An 18,419-nucleotide genomic window follows, 5' to 3' on the forward strand; every position below is an offset into this window, starting at 1 on the left:
TGAGTGTTAATTGCCCTAGTCCAATTAGTTGCAGTTTGACAAACAGAAAGTGCAGCAAAAGCCAGTTGCAGGGCTTGACCTAAAAAATTAAAAGAGAATATCTAAGTTTCTATCTACAGGATTTTTAAATGAAGGAACATCTTCTATATTTACACAGTAAGACGTTTAAGAGTGAGACAGCAGAGACTTTTTCAATAGAAACCCAATCATCATAAATTGCTCATTCTATTTGTTTATTATTGGGAAATGTCTTTTTAGACTTTGCAGGCACTTTTAGTATCCAAAGGAGTTTTGCAAGACTGAGAAGAATAAAGTGTGACTACAAAGAGGCTTTTTCACACAAAAGAAGCGAGCATATCTACATTTGCAAGCATATTGCAAGAAGCCATAGCATCAGGCAAGGGGTAAGAAATCTTCTGTACCTTTTCTAATACTGCCTCCAGGTCTTCGTCAATGTTTCTCATATCTTAAGGGAGGTTCCACTTCCAATTTGGATAGAGAAGGTGAAGGTAGAAAAGAAACCTGACACTTTTGGGCTCTGGACAGCAATGGCTGAATTAGGGCAGTTGTCAGAAAAACTCTGACATAGTTAGAGAAAAATCTGCCTCGTTCAGATAGGGCATTTGTTGTGTGTCTGAGACATTCTAGACATAGAATCTGCTGCAGGTGTTAACCATTAGCCGCCCGGCCTATAGCCGTTTGGCGGCCGCAAAAATGCTTCAGCTTTCCGGGTGCACGCCATTTGGCGTGCTCCCGCACATGCGCAGTTCGCGCGGTTGCAGAGCCGCGCAATCTGTCACCGGCCGTGTACCTCGGACACGGCCGATGACAGATCTGAGTACCGGCCCCCGTTGCCGGTACCATGTGACCTGCTGTGACCAATCACAGCAGGTCACATGACAGTTGTATACAATGGATGGCTTCATTCATGCCATCCATTGTATACTAGTGCCTAGCTGTGAATGGTCACAGCAGGTCACATGCACATGTCATGTGATTAGCTGTGGCCAAATCACAGCTAAGCACCAAAAAAAAAAAAAAAACCTGAATGAATCGATTTCATTCAGGTAAATGCTTGCTTATAGCAAAGTAATTCTTTGCTATAAGCAAATTGTGTAAAAAAAAAAACAAAAACAAATACTGATCACTTCCCCAAAGTAGTACAATGTTACTATGGTAACATTGTACTACTTTGGTCATAGTAAAATATGAAAAAAAAATCTTAAAAAAAAAAAAAAAAAATGTAATAAAAAATTAAAAATAAAAAAATATATATATATATATTTTTTTTTTTTTTCCATACTGTCACCAGTCAGTGTTCCTGTTCACCGTCATGCCAGTTATATGATGACGCTGTACTGCACTGGTGACAGTATGTAAAAAAAAAAATAGTGATATATATAATTATATAATATATAATTTTTGTTAATTTTTTCATTTTCCGAAAAATTATGACAAAAAAAATACAACTTCAAAAAACTCGCCATTCCTCTTATGAAGTACGTCCGACTGTCTACTCTGCAAAAAGGGGTCATTTGGGGGATATCTGTACTATTCTGACATTCTTGGACCTCAAGAAATTAGATTGGCCGTCAGTACTTCAGGATTGATCAATTTTTGTAGATCTATACCATAGTTTGGGAACTCTATAACTTTCCTACAAACTAAATAATACATCCTAATTTGGGTTATTTTCACCAAAGACATGTAGCAGAATACATCTTGGCCTAAATTTATGAAGAACAATTATTTATTTGTAAACTTTTATAACAGAAACAAAGAAAAACGTGTTTTTTTTTCAAAATATTTGGTGTTTTTTTGTTAATTTAGCAAAAAATAAAACCCCAGCGGTGATTAAATACCACCAAAAGAAAGCTCTAGTTGTGTGAAGAAAATGATAAAATTTTAGTTTGGGTACAATGTTGACCGCACAATTGTCATTCAAAGTGTGAGAGCGCTGAAATGTGAAAAATGGCCTGGGCAGGAAGGTGTAAAATTGCCCGGTATTGAAATGGTAAAATAGAGTCCTGCTCTGATGCAAGGGAAGCAACATCATTCTCAGCAGTTTGAATGTTTTGCAAGCCATTGACAGAGCTAAAGCTTGCCCGAGCTTTTACCTTGGCTTCCTTGTGCCTGGCTTCCTGGGTACCCACAAAGTGGGGTGAGGAAATGGGGAAAGGTCTAGATAAAAGTACTTTTATGCATGGACAAGTGTACTTTAGCATGAAAAAAATAAATGTGAGGCTATGCCCATTTTATTATCTTTAGATTCAATATGGTCCAGAAATTTCTACATATTACAAACAGTATGGTTGTTTGAATATTTCATATTGTACAGTATACATATTTTTTCCCACCCTCTTTTTATTTACTTAAAATAGACTTTTACTGGATAAACTACAGGCTTATACAAACCTATTCCAGCAAGCACAACATCAGCAGGAAGAACAGTTCCATTTCTCAGAAGTACCTCCTTCACCTATAAAGACAAAAAAGACAGTGCCAGGTTTGTTGATGTTCCACTGATGTCCTGAGTGCTCGTTAAGCTTTGCTGAAATGTGCAATACTAAACTGGAAAAAACAAACACAAAATTAACTACATTTGTTTGCAATCAAATTATATGGACAGAGCACTATCACTTTCAAAAGCAACCTTAAAATGTTTTGTTCCATGTAAAATTTTTAACTACAACTACTCCACCATAAAGTGCTGTTTTAGTTATACAGTGGGGCAAAAAAGTATTTAGTTAGCCACCAATTGTGCAAGTTCTCCCACTTAAAAAGATGAGAGAGGCCTGTAATTGGCATCATAGGTAGACCTCAACTATGAGAGACAAAATGAGAAAAAAAATCCAGACAATCACATTGGCTGATTTGGAAATAATTTATTTGCAATTTATGGTGGAAAATAAGTATTTGGTCAATATCAAAAGTTCATCTCAATACTTTGTTATATATCTTTTGTTGGCAATGACAGAGGTCAAACGTTTCCTGTAAGTCTTCACAAGGTTGGCACACACTGTTGCTGGTATGTTGGCCCATTCCTCCATGCAGATCTCCTCTAGAGCAGTGATGTTTTGGGGCTGTCACTGGGCAACACGGACTTTCAACTCCATCCAAAGGTTTTCTATGGGGTTGAGATCTGGAGACTGGCTAGGCCACTCCAGGACCTTGAAATGCTTCTTACGAAGCCACTCCTTCGTTGCCCGGGCGGTATGTTTGGGATCATTGTCATGTTGGAAGACCCAGCCACGTTTCCTCTTCAATGCCCTTGCTGATGGAAGGAGGTTTGCACTCCAAATCTCACGATACATGGCCCCATTCATTCTGTCCTGTACATGGATCAGTCGTCCTGGTCCCTTTGCGGAGAAACAGCCCCAAAGCATGATGTTGCCACCCCCATGCTTCAAAGTAGGTATGGTGTTCTTTGGATGCAACTCAGCATTCTCTCTCCTCCAAACACGACTAGTTGTGTTTCTACCAAACTGTTCTATTTTGGTTTCATCTGACCATATGACATTCTCCCAATCCTCTTCTGGATCATCCAAATGCTCTCTAGCAAACTTCAGATGGGCCCGGACATGTACTGGCTTAAGCAGGGAGACACGTCTGGCACTGCAGGATCTGAGTCCCTGGCGGCGTAGTGTGTTACTGATGGTAGCCTTTGTTACGTTGGTCCCAGCTCTCTGCAGGTCATTCACTAGGTCCTCCCGTGTGGTCCTGGGATTTTTGCTCACCGTTCTTGTGATCATTTTGACCCCACGGGGTGACATCTTGCGTGGAGCCCCAGATCGAGGGAGATTATCAGTGGTCTTGTATGTCTTTCATTTTCTAATTATTGCTCCCACAGTTGATTTGTTCACACCAAGCTGCTTGCCTATTGCAGATTCAGTCTTCCCAGCCTGGTGCAGGTCTACAATTTTGTTACTGGTGTCCTTCGACAGCTCTTTGGTCTTCACCATAGTGGAGTTTGGAGTGTGACTGTTTGAGGTTGTGGACAGGTGTCTTTTATACTGATAACAAGTTCAAACAGGTGCCATTGATACAGGTAATGAGTACAGGACAGAGGAGCCTCTTAAAGAAGAAGGTACAAGTCTGTGAGAGCCAGAAATCTTGCTTGTTTGTAGGTGACCAAATACTTATTTTCCACCATAATTTGCAAATAAATTCTTTCCAAATCAGCCAATGTGATTGTCTGGATTTTTTTCTCCTTTTGTCTCTCATAGTTGAAGTCTACCTATGATGCCAATTACAGGCCTCTCTCATCTTTGTGGGAGAACTTGCACAATTGGTGGCTGACTAAATACTTTTTTGCCCCACTGAAGGTGGAGCCCAATTGCTTGAGTAAACCCCTGGTTTCCTATATTTCTTGGTTACTCCAACAGTGCGATCTACCTGCAATTATTCCCAATTCTGTTTCTGTGAGTTTTGAGTATTTATAGTCATATTATAAAGAGTATTTTAAAAAAAATATGTCAGGGTATAGTAAAACCTCCTCATAATGGCCACAGCAGGTGTGTAGACCTAGAAACTAAAGTGCAAACACATCACTAAAGTGTACCTCAGCACAAGTGTTTATCAGTTTTAGGTGGATTGACTTTAAGATCTTTACTACCATATAAGCTGTATAAATGCACTATTTACATAGTAGAACACTTCCTTTAGGACCGGTTCACACAAGAAAGCAGTGTAGGAATATTTGGTGTGCATTTCCTGCACCGTGTTCAAATGCACTGTCCATGCAATCTGCTGGGGGTGACAATGTACTGTCAATGGCAAACCAAACACAGATCACAAACACAGTGCATCTGCAGGTGCCAAATTGCATGGTACCTTAGTGCCATGTGATTTGGTGGGGTATGGTTTTAAAAGTAGTGCATGCACTACTTTTTCTGCATTCTGGTGTGATCTGTAGCCCATTCAAATGAATGGGCTGCAAAAATTGCACTGCATGGGAACATGCGGGAAGCCCAATGCAAACCGGACCTTACTGAGTGCTGGCTGGCTTTTCTGTGATTCACCTGTCTGCAATAAATCTTTGGATGTCTAGTACAAAAGATCACCCTTAATTCCATACATGAATATTATTTTTAATATAGAACACATATTATTGCTACTGGCAGGGGTGGCAGGAAATAAGGGCAGTGGGTGAATGAGTGTGGTCTCTACAAAACATATTTTAGGACACTTCTAGATAAAAATAGACTGCTAAAATGTCCTTAATCTCAGGAATCCATTACCTATTTATCTTTTGAAAATAAAAAGAGGAGTAATTAATATATTTTAAAAAAAATAAATCCAGAGTTCAGCAATGGCTTAAAGCGGAGCTCCACCAAAAAGGGGAAGTTCCGCTTTAAGCTTTTGTCCCCCGGTCCCCATTAAGGATTGGCACCTTTGGGGAGCAGGGAGGAGGGGGTGGTACCCAAATTTGACAGGTACCCACTTCCGCTGCGATCGCCTAGGCGATCGGAAGAGGAAGTCGTCCTCCCCCCCTCCCTCCCCGTAGTCTTCTGGGACAGGTGACAGGTGGATGGAGAAATCCCTTGGTTTTTTGTTCATCAGGCTGGCTGATGAAAAAAAAAAATAAAAAAAAATAATATCATCTATGGCCAGCTTTACTGTACTGTATATTAAACTCCAGGTTTCCCTAGCTAAGTATATTCTGTTCACATTGTTCTGTTCTGTTCTCTCCTGCATACATTATCAGTAGCTTAAAGCTACTACCACCAATGCATCATGAAACTAGCACAGTCATTATAAAAATAGGCATGAACTAGGCAATATTCAAATTTCTCTTTAGCTGATGGTTTTAATAAACCTTAATTTAAACAAAAATGAAAAGATAAACCTGTCCATTCTCGCCATGTATCTCTCTGGCTTCTGTCCTCATGTAGAAGTTGACCCCATGCTCCTCTAAAAGCTGAAATTGAAAATGGCACGCATCAGCATAATATAAAAGGAAAAACATGCATACTAATGTTACAGAAAAGAGCAAAACAAAATGTAACCTTGTGTACGATTATAAATAATACTTTATAAACTTATGTTCCACCTTTTCAACTTATCCTAGATGGCTAATAGATTATGTTTTCTATTATGATCAATTAGGTTACTGCATGCCCATTAGAAACAGACATTTTCTCATATAGTTACAAAGATGCTGGCAAGGATGCTGGGCTATGCAGTTAGCCCTTTGGCTAGTCATGCTATTAGGCTTTTTTTCTACATACAGTATATAAGTAGTGATGCCGTGAATAGGCAACTCAGAATCTGAGCTCTGGGGTGATTCCCAACAAACTGAGTGGAGATGCACACTGGTTCTACCTACATACAGTATATAGAGTGTCTACTACTCTTCTTAAGTTCTAAACCGTGCATTACAACAGTGCTGGTGTGTGTATAACATACACACACACACACACACACATATATATTTTCACACACACACACACTACTGTGCAAAAGTTTTAGGCAGATGTGAAAAAATGCTCTAAAGTGGCTGTAAAGGAATTTTTGTTAAACAAAGGTCTCTCTACTTACTGTACCTTTCGCAGAGCAACCCCGAACCTCCTCTTCTCGGGTCCTAGCTCCTCCTCTCTGGCTAGTGCCCCAATAGGAAACTGCGTCCCTCCTGAGCCCTGCTACTGCATCCATTGACACAGACAGCGGGTCTCAGCCCTGCCCCCTCATCACTAGCTTTGATTGACAGCAGTGGGAGCCAATGGCTCCCACTGCATCAGCAAAGCCTGTGAGACCCAGAAGCGGGGAGAGAGAAGAGCTGCAGACGTGCACAGATGAATGAGGGCTAAGGTGAGTATAAGGGGGGTGAGGGGCCAATACCGAAGCCTAACCATTTTCTACCTTAATGCAAAGAATGCATTAAGGTAAAAAATGTTTAGGCTTTAGTACCACTTTAAATGAAGAATGCTTTCAGAAATAGAAGTGTTAGTTTATTTTTATCAATTAACAAAAAGCAGAGTAAATGAAGAGAAGAGAACTCCAAATCAATATTTGGTGTGACCACCCTTTTTCTTCAAAACAGCATCAATTCTTTTAGGTAGCTATACTTGCACACAATTTGTGAAGGAACTCAGCAGATAGGTTGTTCCAAACATCTTGGAAAACTAACCACAGATCTTCTGTGGATGTAGGCTGTCTGTCTGGGATTACATGAAGAGACAGAAGGATTTCAGACTCCGTGATGTTGACATCAGGGCTTTGTGGGAGCCGAACCATCACTTACAGGACTCCTTGTTCTTCTTTATGCTGGAGATAGATCTCAATGACATTGGTTGTAGGTTTGGATATGTTGTCCTGCTGCAGAATATATTTGGGCCAAACACACACCTCCCTGATGGTATGACATGATGGATAAGTATCTGCCTTTATCTTTCAGCACTGGGAGATTTCTTTTCAATATATGCATTTATATTGAAAATAAATTTGGGAGAATTCAAACTCCTGACTGTTTTTTTATGGCCTGCATCTTTGCAGGAAACTTACCTCATTTCCTGTTTTTGCTAACACATGACATTAAGATGGGAAGTCCGGGGAAAACTCACAGACAGGGATAAAGACGCAAGAGAAACTTGATAGGAGGTCGAAACACTTCCATATAGCCCTCTAACCTTGATACTACTTATGATATTGCGTCACTTACCCCATGCTCTGCCCTTCCTTTAACAGTAATAACCTGATTGATTGTTGTAGGACTACAGTATTCTGATTCAATTGCATATCCACTTATCTTCCAAAAGACTGCAGAATCTAAATCCCAATTACCTTACATAACAATCAGTTTTACTTTTCTAAGTGACATTGGCCCTTTAAAGCACTCAAGGAAACAAGATCAAGTAAAATGTTGATTTAATTAGAAGCAGAATTCTCATGCATGTCAAATATGAGGGAGACTCCCTGTATTTCCTGTTACTGGCCAAGTTCTCTCTCTTTCAGAGCTGAAATGTTTAACAGATCAGTCCCATACACTGTTTATTATTGAAGCTCTCCAACAGGTCACTGAGGATAGAGCAGTGCTGCCTATAAAACTCTGGATGAAGAAGAGGGCTCAAACAGGGGCAGCTGCTGCTTAGAAAGAACCCGCCACAAATGGGATACTAGAATCCTATTAAAGATTTATATTTGCTCCCATATTTAGCTTCACTTTTAACAGTCCAACTCTTCAGGGAGTCAAAGGTAAGGTAATGTCTGACAGTTTCTGAAATTCTTTTACAGCATATATGGATTCTTAAAGAAAGAATTGCCATCAACACCTTACTACGTATGAGACTTACTGTTACAATGAAAAGTTAAAGTTTATTTTGGTACCAGAAAAAAATAAAAAGTGTTCTCTGAATGGTGTCTGTGCCGAGTGAGCAACTTTCTGTGTTCACTAAGCAGCAGGGCAGCCATTCAGCATGGGACCTGGAAGGTAGCAGAGATCTCTGTAGCAGAAGTCTCTAATACAGTGATTTACAGTTTCCACGGGGATCTTTCAGGTATGGTACATGCATACTTACAGAACATTAGTCCAAGCTGGACCAATTTAACTATGCAAAAATATCTATATCTAACCTTTGGCTTTAATAACCAGTGTATGTCATCACATCAAATAACCATACCAAGGCTTCTCTACCGAGACTGGCTTTCTGTAGTAAGAGCACAGACCTTAGGCTAACGATCTGGCTCAGTCACTCACTAGTAAGATTTCAACAGTTAAAGTGTTACTAAACCCAGGACCCTGCATTTACTATATCCGGTCTTCCACAGTACAGAGAACATGGAAATGCAATTATTTTAGTACATATAAATTGCTAAATACCTTATATCACCAGCAAATACAATAGAAGCCTTGTGACTTCTATCAGTGTCCAGCCGAACACTGGTTAGTTTTCATTCTACAATGCCGATTGGCCCTGTGCCGATCATATGCACCCTCCCAAAGAAAAAAAAAAACCTCTCTAGCAATACACACCAAACAGAGCATGTGCAGACTTGCCACTACTGCTTTGTGCTATGGCAGATGGATTGGGTACAGTAAGAGAAAGGGAGGATTATAGAAGACAGGATCAAATAGCCTTTTTACACAATGCGGGGGGATTAACATCTTAGGTCCCACAATTAGTATAACAAGCATAAATCTGAACTCCAAAGAGCTACATACAAAGATGAAATACAGTTAAGGAAGCTGTTTTCTAGGGATGCACCCATACCATTTTATTTACAACACAGAGTATGAGTACCGATACTTTCTTTCTTTAAGTACCAATACCTATTGCCTTGGAAAGATAAGTGGAAAAAAGGAGTTTTGGGTAAGGGGTAGGGAAACCAGGCTATGGTTGGGAGGGGGGTGGGGTTTGGGATACAGGCGCAGGGATGGGGGTCTTGGGGTGGGATGGCTGGGATGAGGGATGGGATAGGTAGATAGGCCTGGAAGCTAATCTGACTGCAGAGGGGGTGAGGAGGTTGGAAAGTTGCTAGGTGGCAGAAGGGGACCTTTAAGCTGTACAATGGGATAGCAAAGTAAGGAGGACTGTGACTAAACTAGGAGTAGGATAGATGGTTGTGGTTTAGAGGTTGTAAAATGTGCAGAGGAAAGGGGCTGGGGATAAACTAATCGGGAAAGGAGTGGTGACAGTAAGATAAGAGCTGGGCAGCCATCAGAAATTTTGGGGCCCCTTACACAGCCTTAGGCCTGGGCCAACCCAGGCCTGACCACCAACATTCTCCAGGTCCCACCCACTGGCCGTCCTACCGAATCCACCCACTGGCCATTGAACCATGTCCTGCTCCTTCTCCTTCATCCCATCTCATTCATTTCATGGCATCCTCCTCCTCTATCCCACGTCCTCTTCCTCCTCCAGTCCCATTGCCTCCTCCAATGTCTTCTTCCATCCCATGTCCTCCTCCAGTCCCATCTTCTCCATCCCATGTGCTCCACTTCCAGGCTTATCTCCCCCATCCCATTTCCTACTCCTCTTCCAATCCCATCTCCTCCATCCCATGTCCTTCTCCCCCAGTCCCATCTCCTCGATCCCATGTCCTTCTCCTCCTTCATCCCATGCCCTCTACATCTCCAGTCCTATCTCCTCCATCCCATGTCCTTCTCCTCCAGTCCCAGAAAAATACAGGTGAACAGTTCTAATAAATGCTGCACCTCCTGTCCAGGTATGATAGGAATGCCACACGGGCCCCCTGAAGCTACGCCCACAGTCCAGTCTGAATAATGTGTCTGGGTTTCAGGTAGACTGAAACCCAGACACGATTCAAAACCTGGACTGTCCGGGTGAATCCTGTACAGGTGTCAACCCTAGTGTCACCCCATATATTGATAGCAGCAAGTGTGGCCCCCAAATAATGCAGAGAATAGCAGCACAGTGCTGGGCCCCAAAACATAATACAGTAGAGCAGCAGAATGTGGCTCCTAGGTGCCCCAGAATATAAATGTAGGAAAGCAGCAGAATGTGGCCCTCGGGGACCAAAACACAGTATATAAGTGCAGAACAGTGTAATTCCTGGTTCCCCAGCATACTATCAAGGAGGGAGGCAGCAGAATGTTGCCCTCCCACACAATATAGAACAGCAGAAAGGTGTGGCCCCCGGGGGGGCCCATAAGCTGCCAAAACCATAACATAACACATGCAGCCTGCCCTTGTGTGGACTCCAGGTCCTCACTTCACACACTCCAGCACAGCCCATTTCAGTCTCACCTGGATGAATTCCATTGAGAGCGGACTTCCTGACCCAGCCTCCTCCCACCACCACCAGCCGGTACGTCTCCTGCTTGGCGCCCTCCCTCCTGAGCCTCACCAACTGAGCAGGGCCATTCTGGACGCAGGGCCTACAGCAGGGTCTACAGCTGTGTGTGAGTGCGAGTGTTGGGCAGGACCACCCACATAAAGGATGTGGGGAGCCATTGGGCCGGCCAGATTTAGTTGACAGCAGTGGATGACAGGTGGGAGCAGCTAGGGCGTTTGAGTCATCAGTTGTTAAGGACATGGCCGCCTGGTTCTTAGCAACCGATAATTGCCTGCATTGTTTTGTTTACATTTCAGCTGTCAGCGGGGAATCCAGCTGACAGCTGAAAGAACCGAACCTGAAGGTGTTGGCTTTTAGTATCGGTGCACTTGCACGAGTACTGTACTGATACTCATGCAAATGCATAGTATCGGCACCGACACTGGTATTGGTATTAGTACAACCCTACCGTTTTCCCTACCAAAGTAATTTTTTTCTTTCGAGATTTACACAGCCCTACTCCACAGCACCAATGAAGAAAAAAAAACATTCAAGAGATGACGCAGTGGGATATTGATGTGAGTTCAAACAAAGAAGTTAGGGGACACAAATATTTGGCTCACCAGTTCAGGTTAGGCTGCTAACAGACAGGGCTACCCTCCAGTGGGTACCCAGCAGGTTATGTTTTCAGTTGGTGTATGTTTTTTTCCTGCTCCACAGTACAGCCAGGAGGATGACACCACGTACAGTTAAAGCAAAACTCCAGGCATATATAAAAAGATAAAAATTTATGCACCTCTGTAATCATTAATACTTCATTTTTTTATTTTTTTTTATTTTTTTACTCAAGCAGTGCAAGAACCTGAATTTGACTTGGTGTCAGTCTCTTGCAGTTCCTGTACAGCAGAGATCAGACAGGGAGATGGAGAAACATCACAAGCCAGTGTGGTGTGGTGCAGTGCAAGCTGATATAAGGAGAGAGAAAAGAGTGTCAGAGAAATAAGCTCATCAGCTTGCTTCTTCTACTTTCATTGTCCAGTAACAGAATTGGGGGTTGGTCGCCAAACTGGTAACCTATAAAGGATTTTAAAGCTTTGCCAATGGACAATTTTGGATGCCAAAGTTTGTGGCTATTTCATGGACACATTCAGTTTTAGGGCTTGACATGTTTGGTGTCTATGTACTGTGTAATATAATTATGTTTGTGTGCACGAATATCTTTAGTGTATTTTTTAATAAAAATATCCATTTGATAAATGTGCACTAATATCATGTGAAATAATAAAAATTGCAACTACCATAATTCTATTATCCAGAGTCTCTGCTCTCAGAAAACATGTCATATTTGGGGGGTTTAACTAATTTCCAGGCATAAAATGTGCATTTTTAACGTGTGTAAAACTTGAATAAATGGCTCTGGGAGAGAAAGTGGTTAAAGTGGCTCTAAATGCTCAATTTTTTCTTTAAAATAATAAACACATCATACTTACTGGTTCTGTGGAATGGTTTTGCACAGAGCAGCCCTGATCTTCCTCTTCTCTGGTCCTCCACCAACACTTTTGGCCAATCCCCCTTGCCGAGTGCCCACAGAGCAAGCCACTTGTGCGTACTCGCTCCTGAGCCAACTCTGTGTGTCTATGGGTCTATGGGTCATACAGAGTGGCTCAGTCCCGCCTCCCACTCCACAGTCACTAGGTGTGATTGACAACAGCAGGAGCCAATGGCTATGTCTCAGCTTATGAGGAGAGCCACTGCTCTAATGCACATCACTGGATCGAAATCAATCTCAGATAAGTAATGGGGGGGACTGCACACTTAAGGTAAAAAACAAACATTCAGCCTTTACAACCACTTTAGGGAACACCATGGTGTGATCTCTCCACCACAACCCTCTGATTGGACATCGAAGTTCCTTGTTAATTAAAAGTCATAACTTATTGGCTCACAGTCCACTCCCCCCCCCCATTCACAGCCTGCTCCCCCCCATTCAGACTGCTGCTGTACAAGGAATTGCAAGTGAAATTCAGGTACTTACACATTAAAAAAAATACATTTAAATCACCTGAAAATGGAAGTTCTCATTTTCCTTCTCCACCCCCTCCTCTCACAGCTTTGCATTTTTTTTTTTGTTCTGAGAGCAGGCACCTATTTGTAACCCTCCTAGACAAGCAGAGTGGAAGTTCGATCCAACCCTCCCTTCCCCCCCCCCCCCCCCGCAACCTCCTAGGACAAACACAAGTAGTCCCAGGATGCTGCAAGACCATTGAGAAAGTGCAGCATGACTTACGCATGCGCAGTGGGGAACCAGCTGTGAAGGCCCAGGAATTCACAAGCAGCTTCCCACGTCCAAGATGGCAGCACCAGGGTCCTGAAGACCAGAGTAGAACCGGTCCAGGTGAGAACAGTGATAAATCCCTGGATTGGTAAGTGCTACAAAGCCTCTAAGGCATCCCTCATCACTTCTAGGTCACACCATGCTTCCCTCCACTTTTATAAGCATCTTTAAAAAAGGCTCTTACTCTAAATGCGGGTAAAAGTATTGTGAACTGGATTTTAAGAGCCTATGAACTTGATGTTGTATACCTGCAACATCAGGAAAAACTTATATCTAGGTTTCAGTATAAATGGCTGTAGTTAGACTACTGTAGGAAGCTGTAAACAAAAGACATAAAAGAAACGCAAAGCATAAAACCCCAAGCCATAGAGAGGTTGTTGCCATAATCCGGCATCATGCAGCAGACATTTAGCTACCTCGGTATTTAGATGTTTCTAAATCTGTTTAATTCTATAGAGAGAAGAGAATAACTTTATGACCTCAGTCTTCAGCCTCTGGTACACTGACAATTCATGAGGTGGAGTCAGTAATCTTTCTGGGTAAGATTAGCTATGGCAGAGCTATGGAATGAGGAAAATCACAGGGAGTAGCCAAATCCTACAGCGTCACAGAGGAACTGCTGGCAGGTATGCACACTTTACACATAATGGGCTTATTCAGTAAAGCAATGCAAAAAGCAATGATAGGTCTAAGCTACGCAGGTCATTTTTAGTTGCAAAATCAAACAACTAAAATCACCCACAATTAATAGTACAAATCACAAGCAGTCACTAAATTAAAAAAGGGAAAAAACAGGTTCTTTATAGTGAACGCAACGATGTCACCTGAAGTAATGATTAATCACTGTAACTGTGAGGCTAATCAGGGCTACCATTTAGCTTGCAACATAGTTTGCATGCAAATAAATAAAATAAACTTAAAATGGAGCTCTACAGGTACCCGCTCCCACTTCCACTGCAATCGCCTAGGCCAGTGGTGGGCAACCTTTTTTTTCAACTGAGCCAAATCTCGCCAAAACCACGATTGAAATTTATTTTGAGAGCCACATTTTTAAAACTGAAAATACATCCCCCATATAGTAATTCATCCCCCATATAGTAATTCATCCCCCATAGTAATTCATCCCCCATATAGTAATTCATCCCCCATATAGTAATTCATCCCCCATAGTAATTCATCCCCCATAGTAATTCATCCCCCATATAGTAATTCATCCCCCATAGTAATTCATCCCCCATATAGTAATTCATCCCCCATAGTAATTCATCCCCCATAGTAATTCATCCCCCATATAGTAATTCATCCCCCATAGTAATTCATCCCCCATATAGTAATTCATCCCCCATAGTAATTCATCCCCCCATAGTAATTCATCCCCCCATAGTAATTCATCCCCCCTATAGTAATTCATCCCCCCTATAGTAATTCATCCCCCCATAGTAATTCATCCCCCCTATAGTAATTCATCCCCCCTATAGTAATTAATTCCCCATATTGTGTCAATTCACTTACCTTTGCTCCGCGCGTTCCTCTCGCCGTGTTCCCGCGCCGTTCCGGTCTTCAGGGCGGACTGTGAGAGGAGAGGAGTTCGTCACGCTGCCCCGCCTACATCCTGACAGCCAATGTTTGCCACGCTCCGCGGGCCGGATTAAAAGGTCTGCCGGGCCGTAGTTTGCCCATTGCTGGGCTAGCTGCAGAGTCCTGACTTTTGGGGCGGCCGCCCGAGAGGAGGGAGGGGAGCGGGCGCCCGGCACACAGAAGAGCCGCATTAAAGTGTGTAAAGAGCCGCATGTGGCTCGCGAGCCGCGGCTTGCCGACCACTGGCCTAGGCGATCGGAAGTTGTCCTCCCCATAGTCTTCTGGGACACGTGACAGGTCCATTCACAAGGCAAAGAGCTACTCGTGCATGCATAGCAGGTACAAGGCTGAGAAGCCACAAGCGGTCAGAGCTGGGTGCAAACACTCAAGATGCCAGCGCTGGGGAGTTAGGAAGGTCAGTGAAACCGGCTGCAGTGAGTACACCGCTGGATCATATGACAGGTCAGTGGCTGTTTTTTTTTTAAAAGTCAGCAGCTATAGTTTTTGTAGCTGCTGACTTTCATTTTTTTTTTGTTTGATTGGAGCTCTGCTTTAACATTACCCTTATATAGTACACCAATATTGGGTTTCCATTCAATTTTGTTTACATATTTTCATGTTTATAAACTGAAGTTTTAATACATAAATACACACATACAATGTAAAGTAGTGAGTGTACAGCTTGTATAACAGTGTAAATTTGCTGTCCCCTCAAAATAACTCAACACAGCCATTAATGTCTTAACCGCTGGCAACAAAAATGAGTACACCCCTATGTGAAAATGTCCAAATTAGGCCCAAGTAGCCATTTTCCCTCCCCGGTGTCATGTGACTCATTAGTGTTACAAGGTCTCAGGTGTGAATGGGGAGCAGGTGTGTTAAATTTGGTGTTATCGCTCTCATGCTCTCATACTGGTCACTGAAAGTTCAACATGGCACCTCATGGCAAAAAACTCTCTAAGGATCTGGAAAAAAGAATAATTCCTCTACATATAGATGGCCTAGTCCAGGGGTGGGCAACTGTGGCCCTCCAGCTGTTGTAGAACTACAAGTCCCATGAGGCATTGCAAAACTGACAATTACAAGCATGACTCCCAAAGGCAGAGGCATGATGGGACTTGTAGTTCACAAACAGCTGGAGGGCCACAGTTGCCCACCCCTGGCCTAGGCTATAAAAAGATTGCCAAGACCCTGGAACTGAGCTGCACCACGGTGGCCAAGACCATACAACAGTTTAATTCTTCCCTCCTGATTAGGAAGGCACAACAGCACCTATATTTTCTGAGGAAACGTAAAAAATCCCATCTGTGCTACAGCATATTGGAGAATTTTTATTGTTGTACTATTGAGAGCATCCTCACAAATTGAATTTTAGTGTGGTACAGCAGCTGCACTGCTTCAGACAGCAAAACCCTTCAGAGGGTGGTGAAAACCGCCCAACGAATTATTGGTGTTCAGCTTTCCACCGTGGAGGACATTTACAAAAAACGCTGTATACAAAGGGCAAGGGGCATAATTAATGATGCCTCTCACCCTAACCATGGACTGTTCATACTCCTTCCATCGGGCAAACGATACAGATGTCTCAGAGCCTGTACAAATAGACTGAAAAATAGTTTTTTTCCTGTGTCTGTTAAAGCATTGAACAGGTAATCATTAGACAATATTGCATTACCGTATAACTTATTCACCATTGCATTACTGAATATTTCATCCATTAATGCACTACTCATTGCATCGATTACGGTATTACTATATATCCCATACCCCTATTTTAGTTATGCTGTTATTTATTGTAAATGGGCCATTTATGCACTTCTGGCTGGATGCTAAGTGCATTTCATTGGCTCTGTACATGTACTTTGCACAACCACAATAAAGTTGAATCTAAGCTAATCTAAAAAAGGACAGGTTCCACTCAGAACAGGCCTCGCCATGGTTGACCAAAGGAGTTGAGTGCACGTGCTCAGCGTCCTATCCAGAGGTTGTCTTTGGGAAATAGATGTATGAGTGCTGCCAGCATTGCTGCAGAGGTTGAAGGGGTGGGGGGGTCAGCCTGTCAGTGCTCAGACCATACGCACACTGCATCAATTTGGTCTGCATGGCTGTCGTCCCAGGAGGAAGCCTCTTCTAAAGATTAAGCACAAGAAAGCCCGCAGTTTTCTGAAGACAAGCAGACATGGATCACTGGAACTATGTCCTGTGGTCTGATGTGGTCTTATTTGGTTCAAATGGTGTCAAGCGTATGTGGCAGCAACCAGGTGAGGAGTACAAAGACAGGTGTGTCTTGCCTATAGTCAAGCATGGTGTGGGAGTGTCATGGTCTGGGGCTGCATGAGTGCTGCCGGCACTGGGGAGCTACAGTTCATTGAGGGAACCAATTTGGACATTTTCACTTAGGGGTGTACTCACTTTTGTTGCCAGTGGTTTAGACATTAATGGCTGTGTGTTGAGTTATTTTGAGGGGACAGCAAATTTACACTCTTTTACAAGCTGTACACTCACCACTTTACATTGTGGCAAAGTGTTATTTCTTCAGAGTGTTGTCACATGAAAAGATAGAATAAGATATTTACAAAAATGTGAGGGGTGTACTCACTTCTGTGATATATATATATATATACATATACAGTGGGGATCGAAAGTTTGGGCACCCCAGCTAAAAATTTGTATTAATGTGCATAAAGAAGCCAAGGGAAGATGGAAAGATCTCCAAAAGGCATCAAATTACAGATTAGACATTCTTATAATATGTCAACAAAAGTTAGATTTTATTTCCATCATTTACACTTTCAAAATAACAGAAAACAAAAAAATGGCGTCTGCAAAAGTTTGGGCACCCTGCAGAATTTATAGCATGCACTGCCCCCTTTGCAAAGCTGAGACCTGCCAGTGTCATGGATTGTTCTCAATCATCGTCTGGGAAGACCAGGTGATGTCAATCTCAAAGGTTTTAAATGCCCAGACTCATCTGACCTTGCCCCAACAATCAGCACCATGGGTTCTTCTAAGCAGTTGTCTAGAAAACTGAAACTGAAAATAGTTGACGCTCACAAAACTGGAGAAGGCTATAAGAAGATAGCAAAGCGTTTTCAGATGTCAATATCCTCTGTTGGGAATGTAATTAAGAAATGGCAGTCATCAGGAACAGTGGAAGTTAGAGCAAGATCTGGAAGACCAAGAAAAATATCAGACAGAACAGCTCGCAGGATTGTGAGAAAAACAATTCAAAACCCACGTTTGACTGCAAGATCCCTCCAGAAAGATCTGGCAGACACTGGAGTTGTGGTACACTATTCCACTATAAAGAGATACTTGTACAAATATGGTCTTCATGGAAGAGTCATCAGAAGAAAACCTCTTCTACGTCCTCACCACAAAAATCATCATTTGAACTTTGCAAATGAACATATAGACAAGCCTGATGCATTTTGGAAACAGGTTCTGTGGACCGATGAGGTTAAAATTGAACTTTTTGGCCGGAATGAGCAAAGGTACGTTTGGAGAAGAAGGGGCACAGAATTTAATGAAAAGAACCTCTGTCCAACTGTTAAGCATGGGGTTGGATCAATCATGCTTTGGGGTTGTGTTGCAGCCAGTGGCACAGGGAACATCTCACGAGTAGAAGGAAAAATGGATTCAATAAAATTTCAGCAAATTTTGGATGGTAACTTGATGCCATCTGTGAAAAAGCTGAAGTTAAAGAGAGGATGGTTTCTATAAATGGATAATGATCCTAAACACACCTCAAAATCCATGGGGGATTACATCA

General features: G+C 42.3%; 1 protein-coding gene across 3 annotated transcripts in view; it reads right to left on the reverse strand.

The window, feature by feature from the left end:
• The window catches only part of LOC149471118 (apoptosis-inducing factor 3-like), a 202,624-nt gene that overhangs the window by 97,672 nt on the left and 86,533 nt on the right, over positions 1 to 18,419 (reverse strand). For all 3 annotated transcript variants that reach the window (XM_089657819.1, XM_089657809.1, XM_089657825.1), the window contains exons 12-13: positions 5,849 to 5,920; positions 2,416 to 2,479 (exon numbers count right to left, since the gene is read on the reverse strand). In XM_089657819.1, the coding sequence (XP_089513945.1) occupies positions 2,416 to 2,479; positions 5,849 to 5,920 (136 nt within the window). The remainder of the gene's footprint in view (positions 1 to 2,415; positions 2,480 to 5,848; positions 5,921 to 18,419) is intronic.

Source organism: Staurois parvus, unplaced genomic scaffold, assembly GCF_062004578.1.
Source record: "Staurois parvus isolate SC_StPar_1 unplaced genomic scaffold, SC_StPar_1.0 ptg000029l, whole genome shotgun sequence".
In the NCBI taxonomy this organism is placed as follows: domain Eukaryota; kingdom Metazoa; phylum Chordata; class Amphibia; order Anura; family Ranidae; genus Staurois; species Staurois parvus.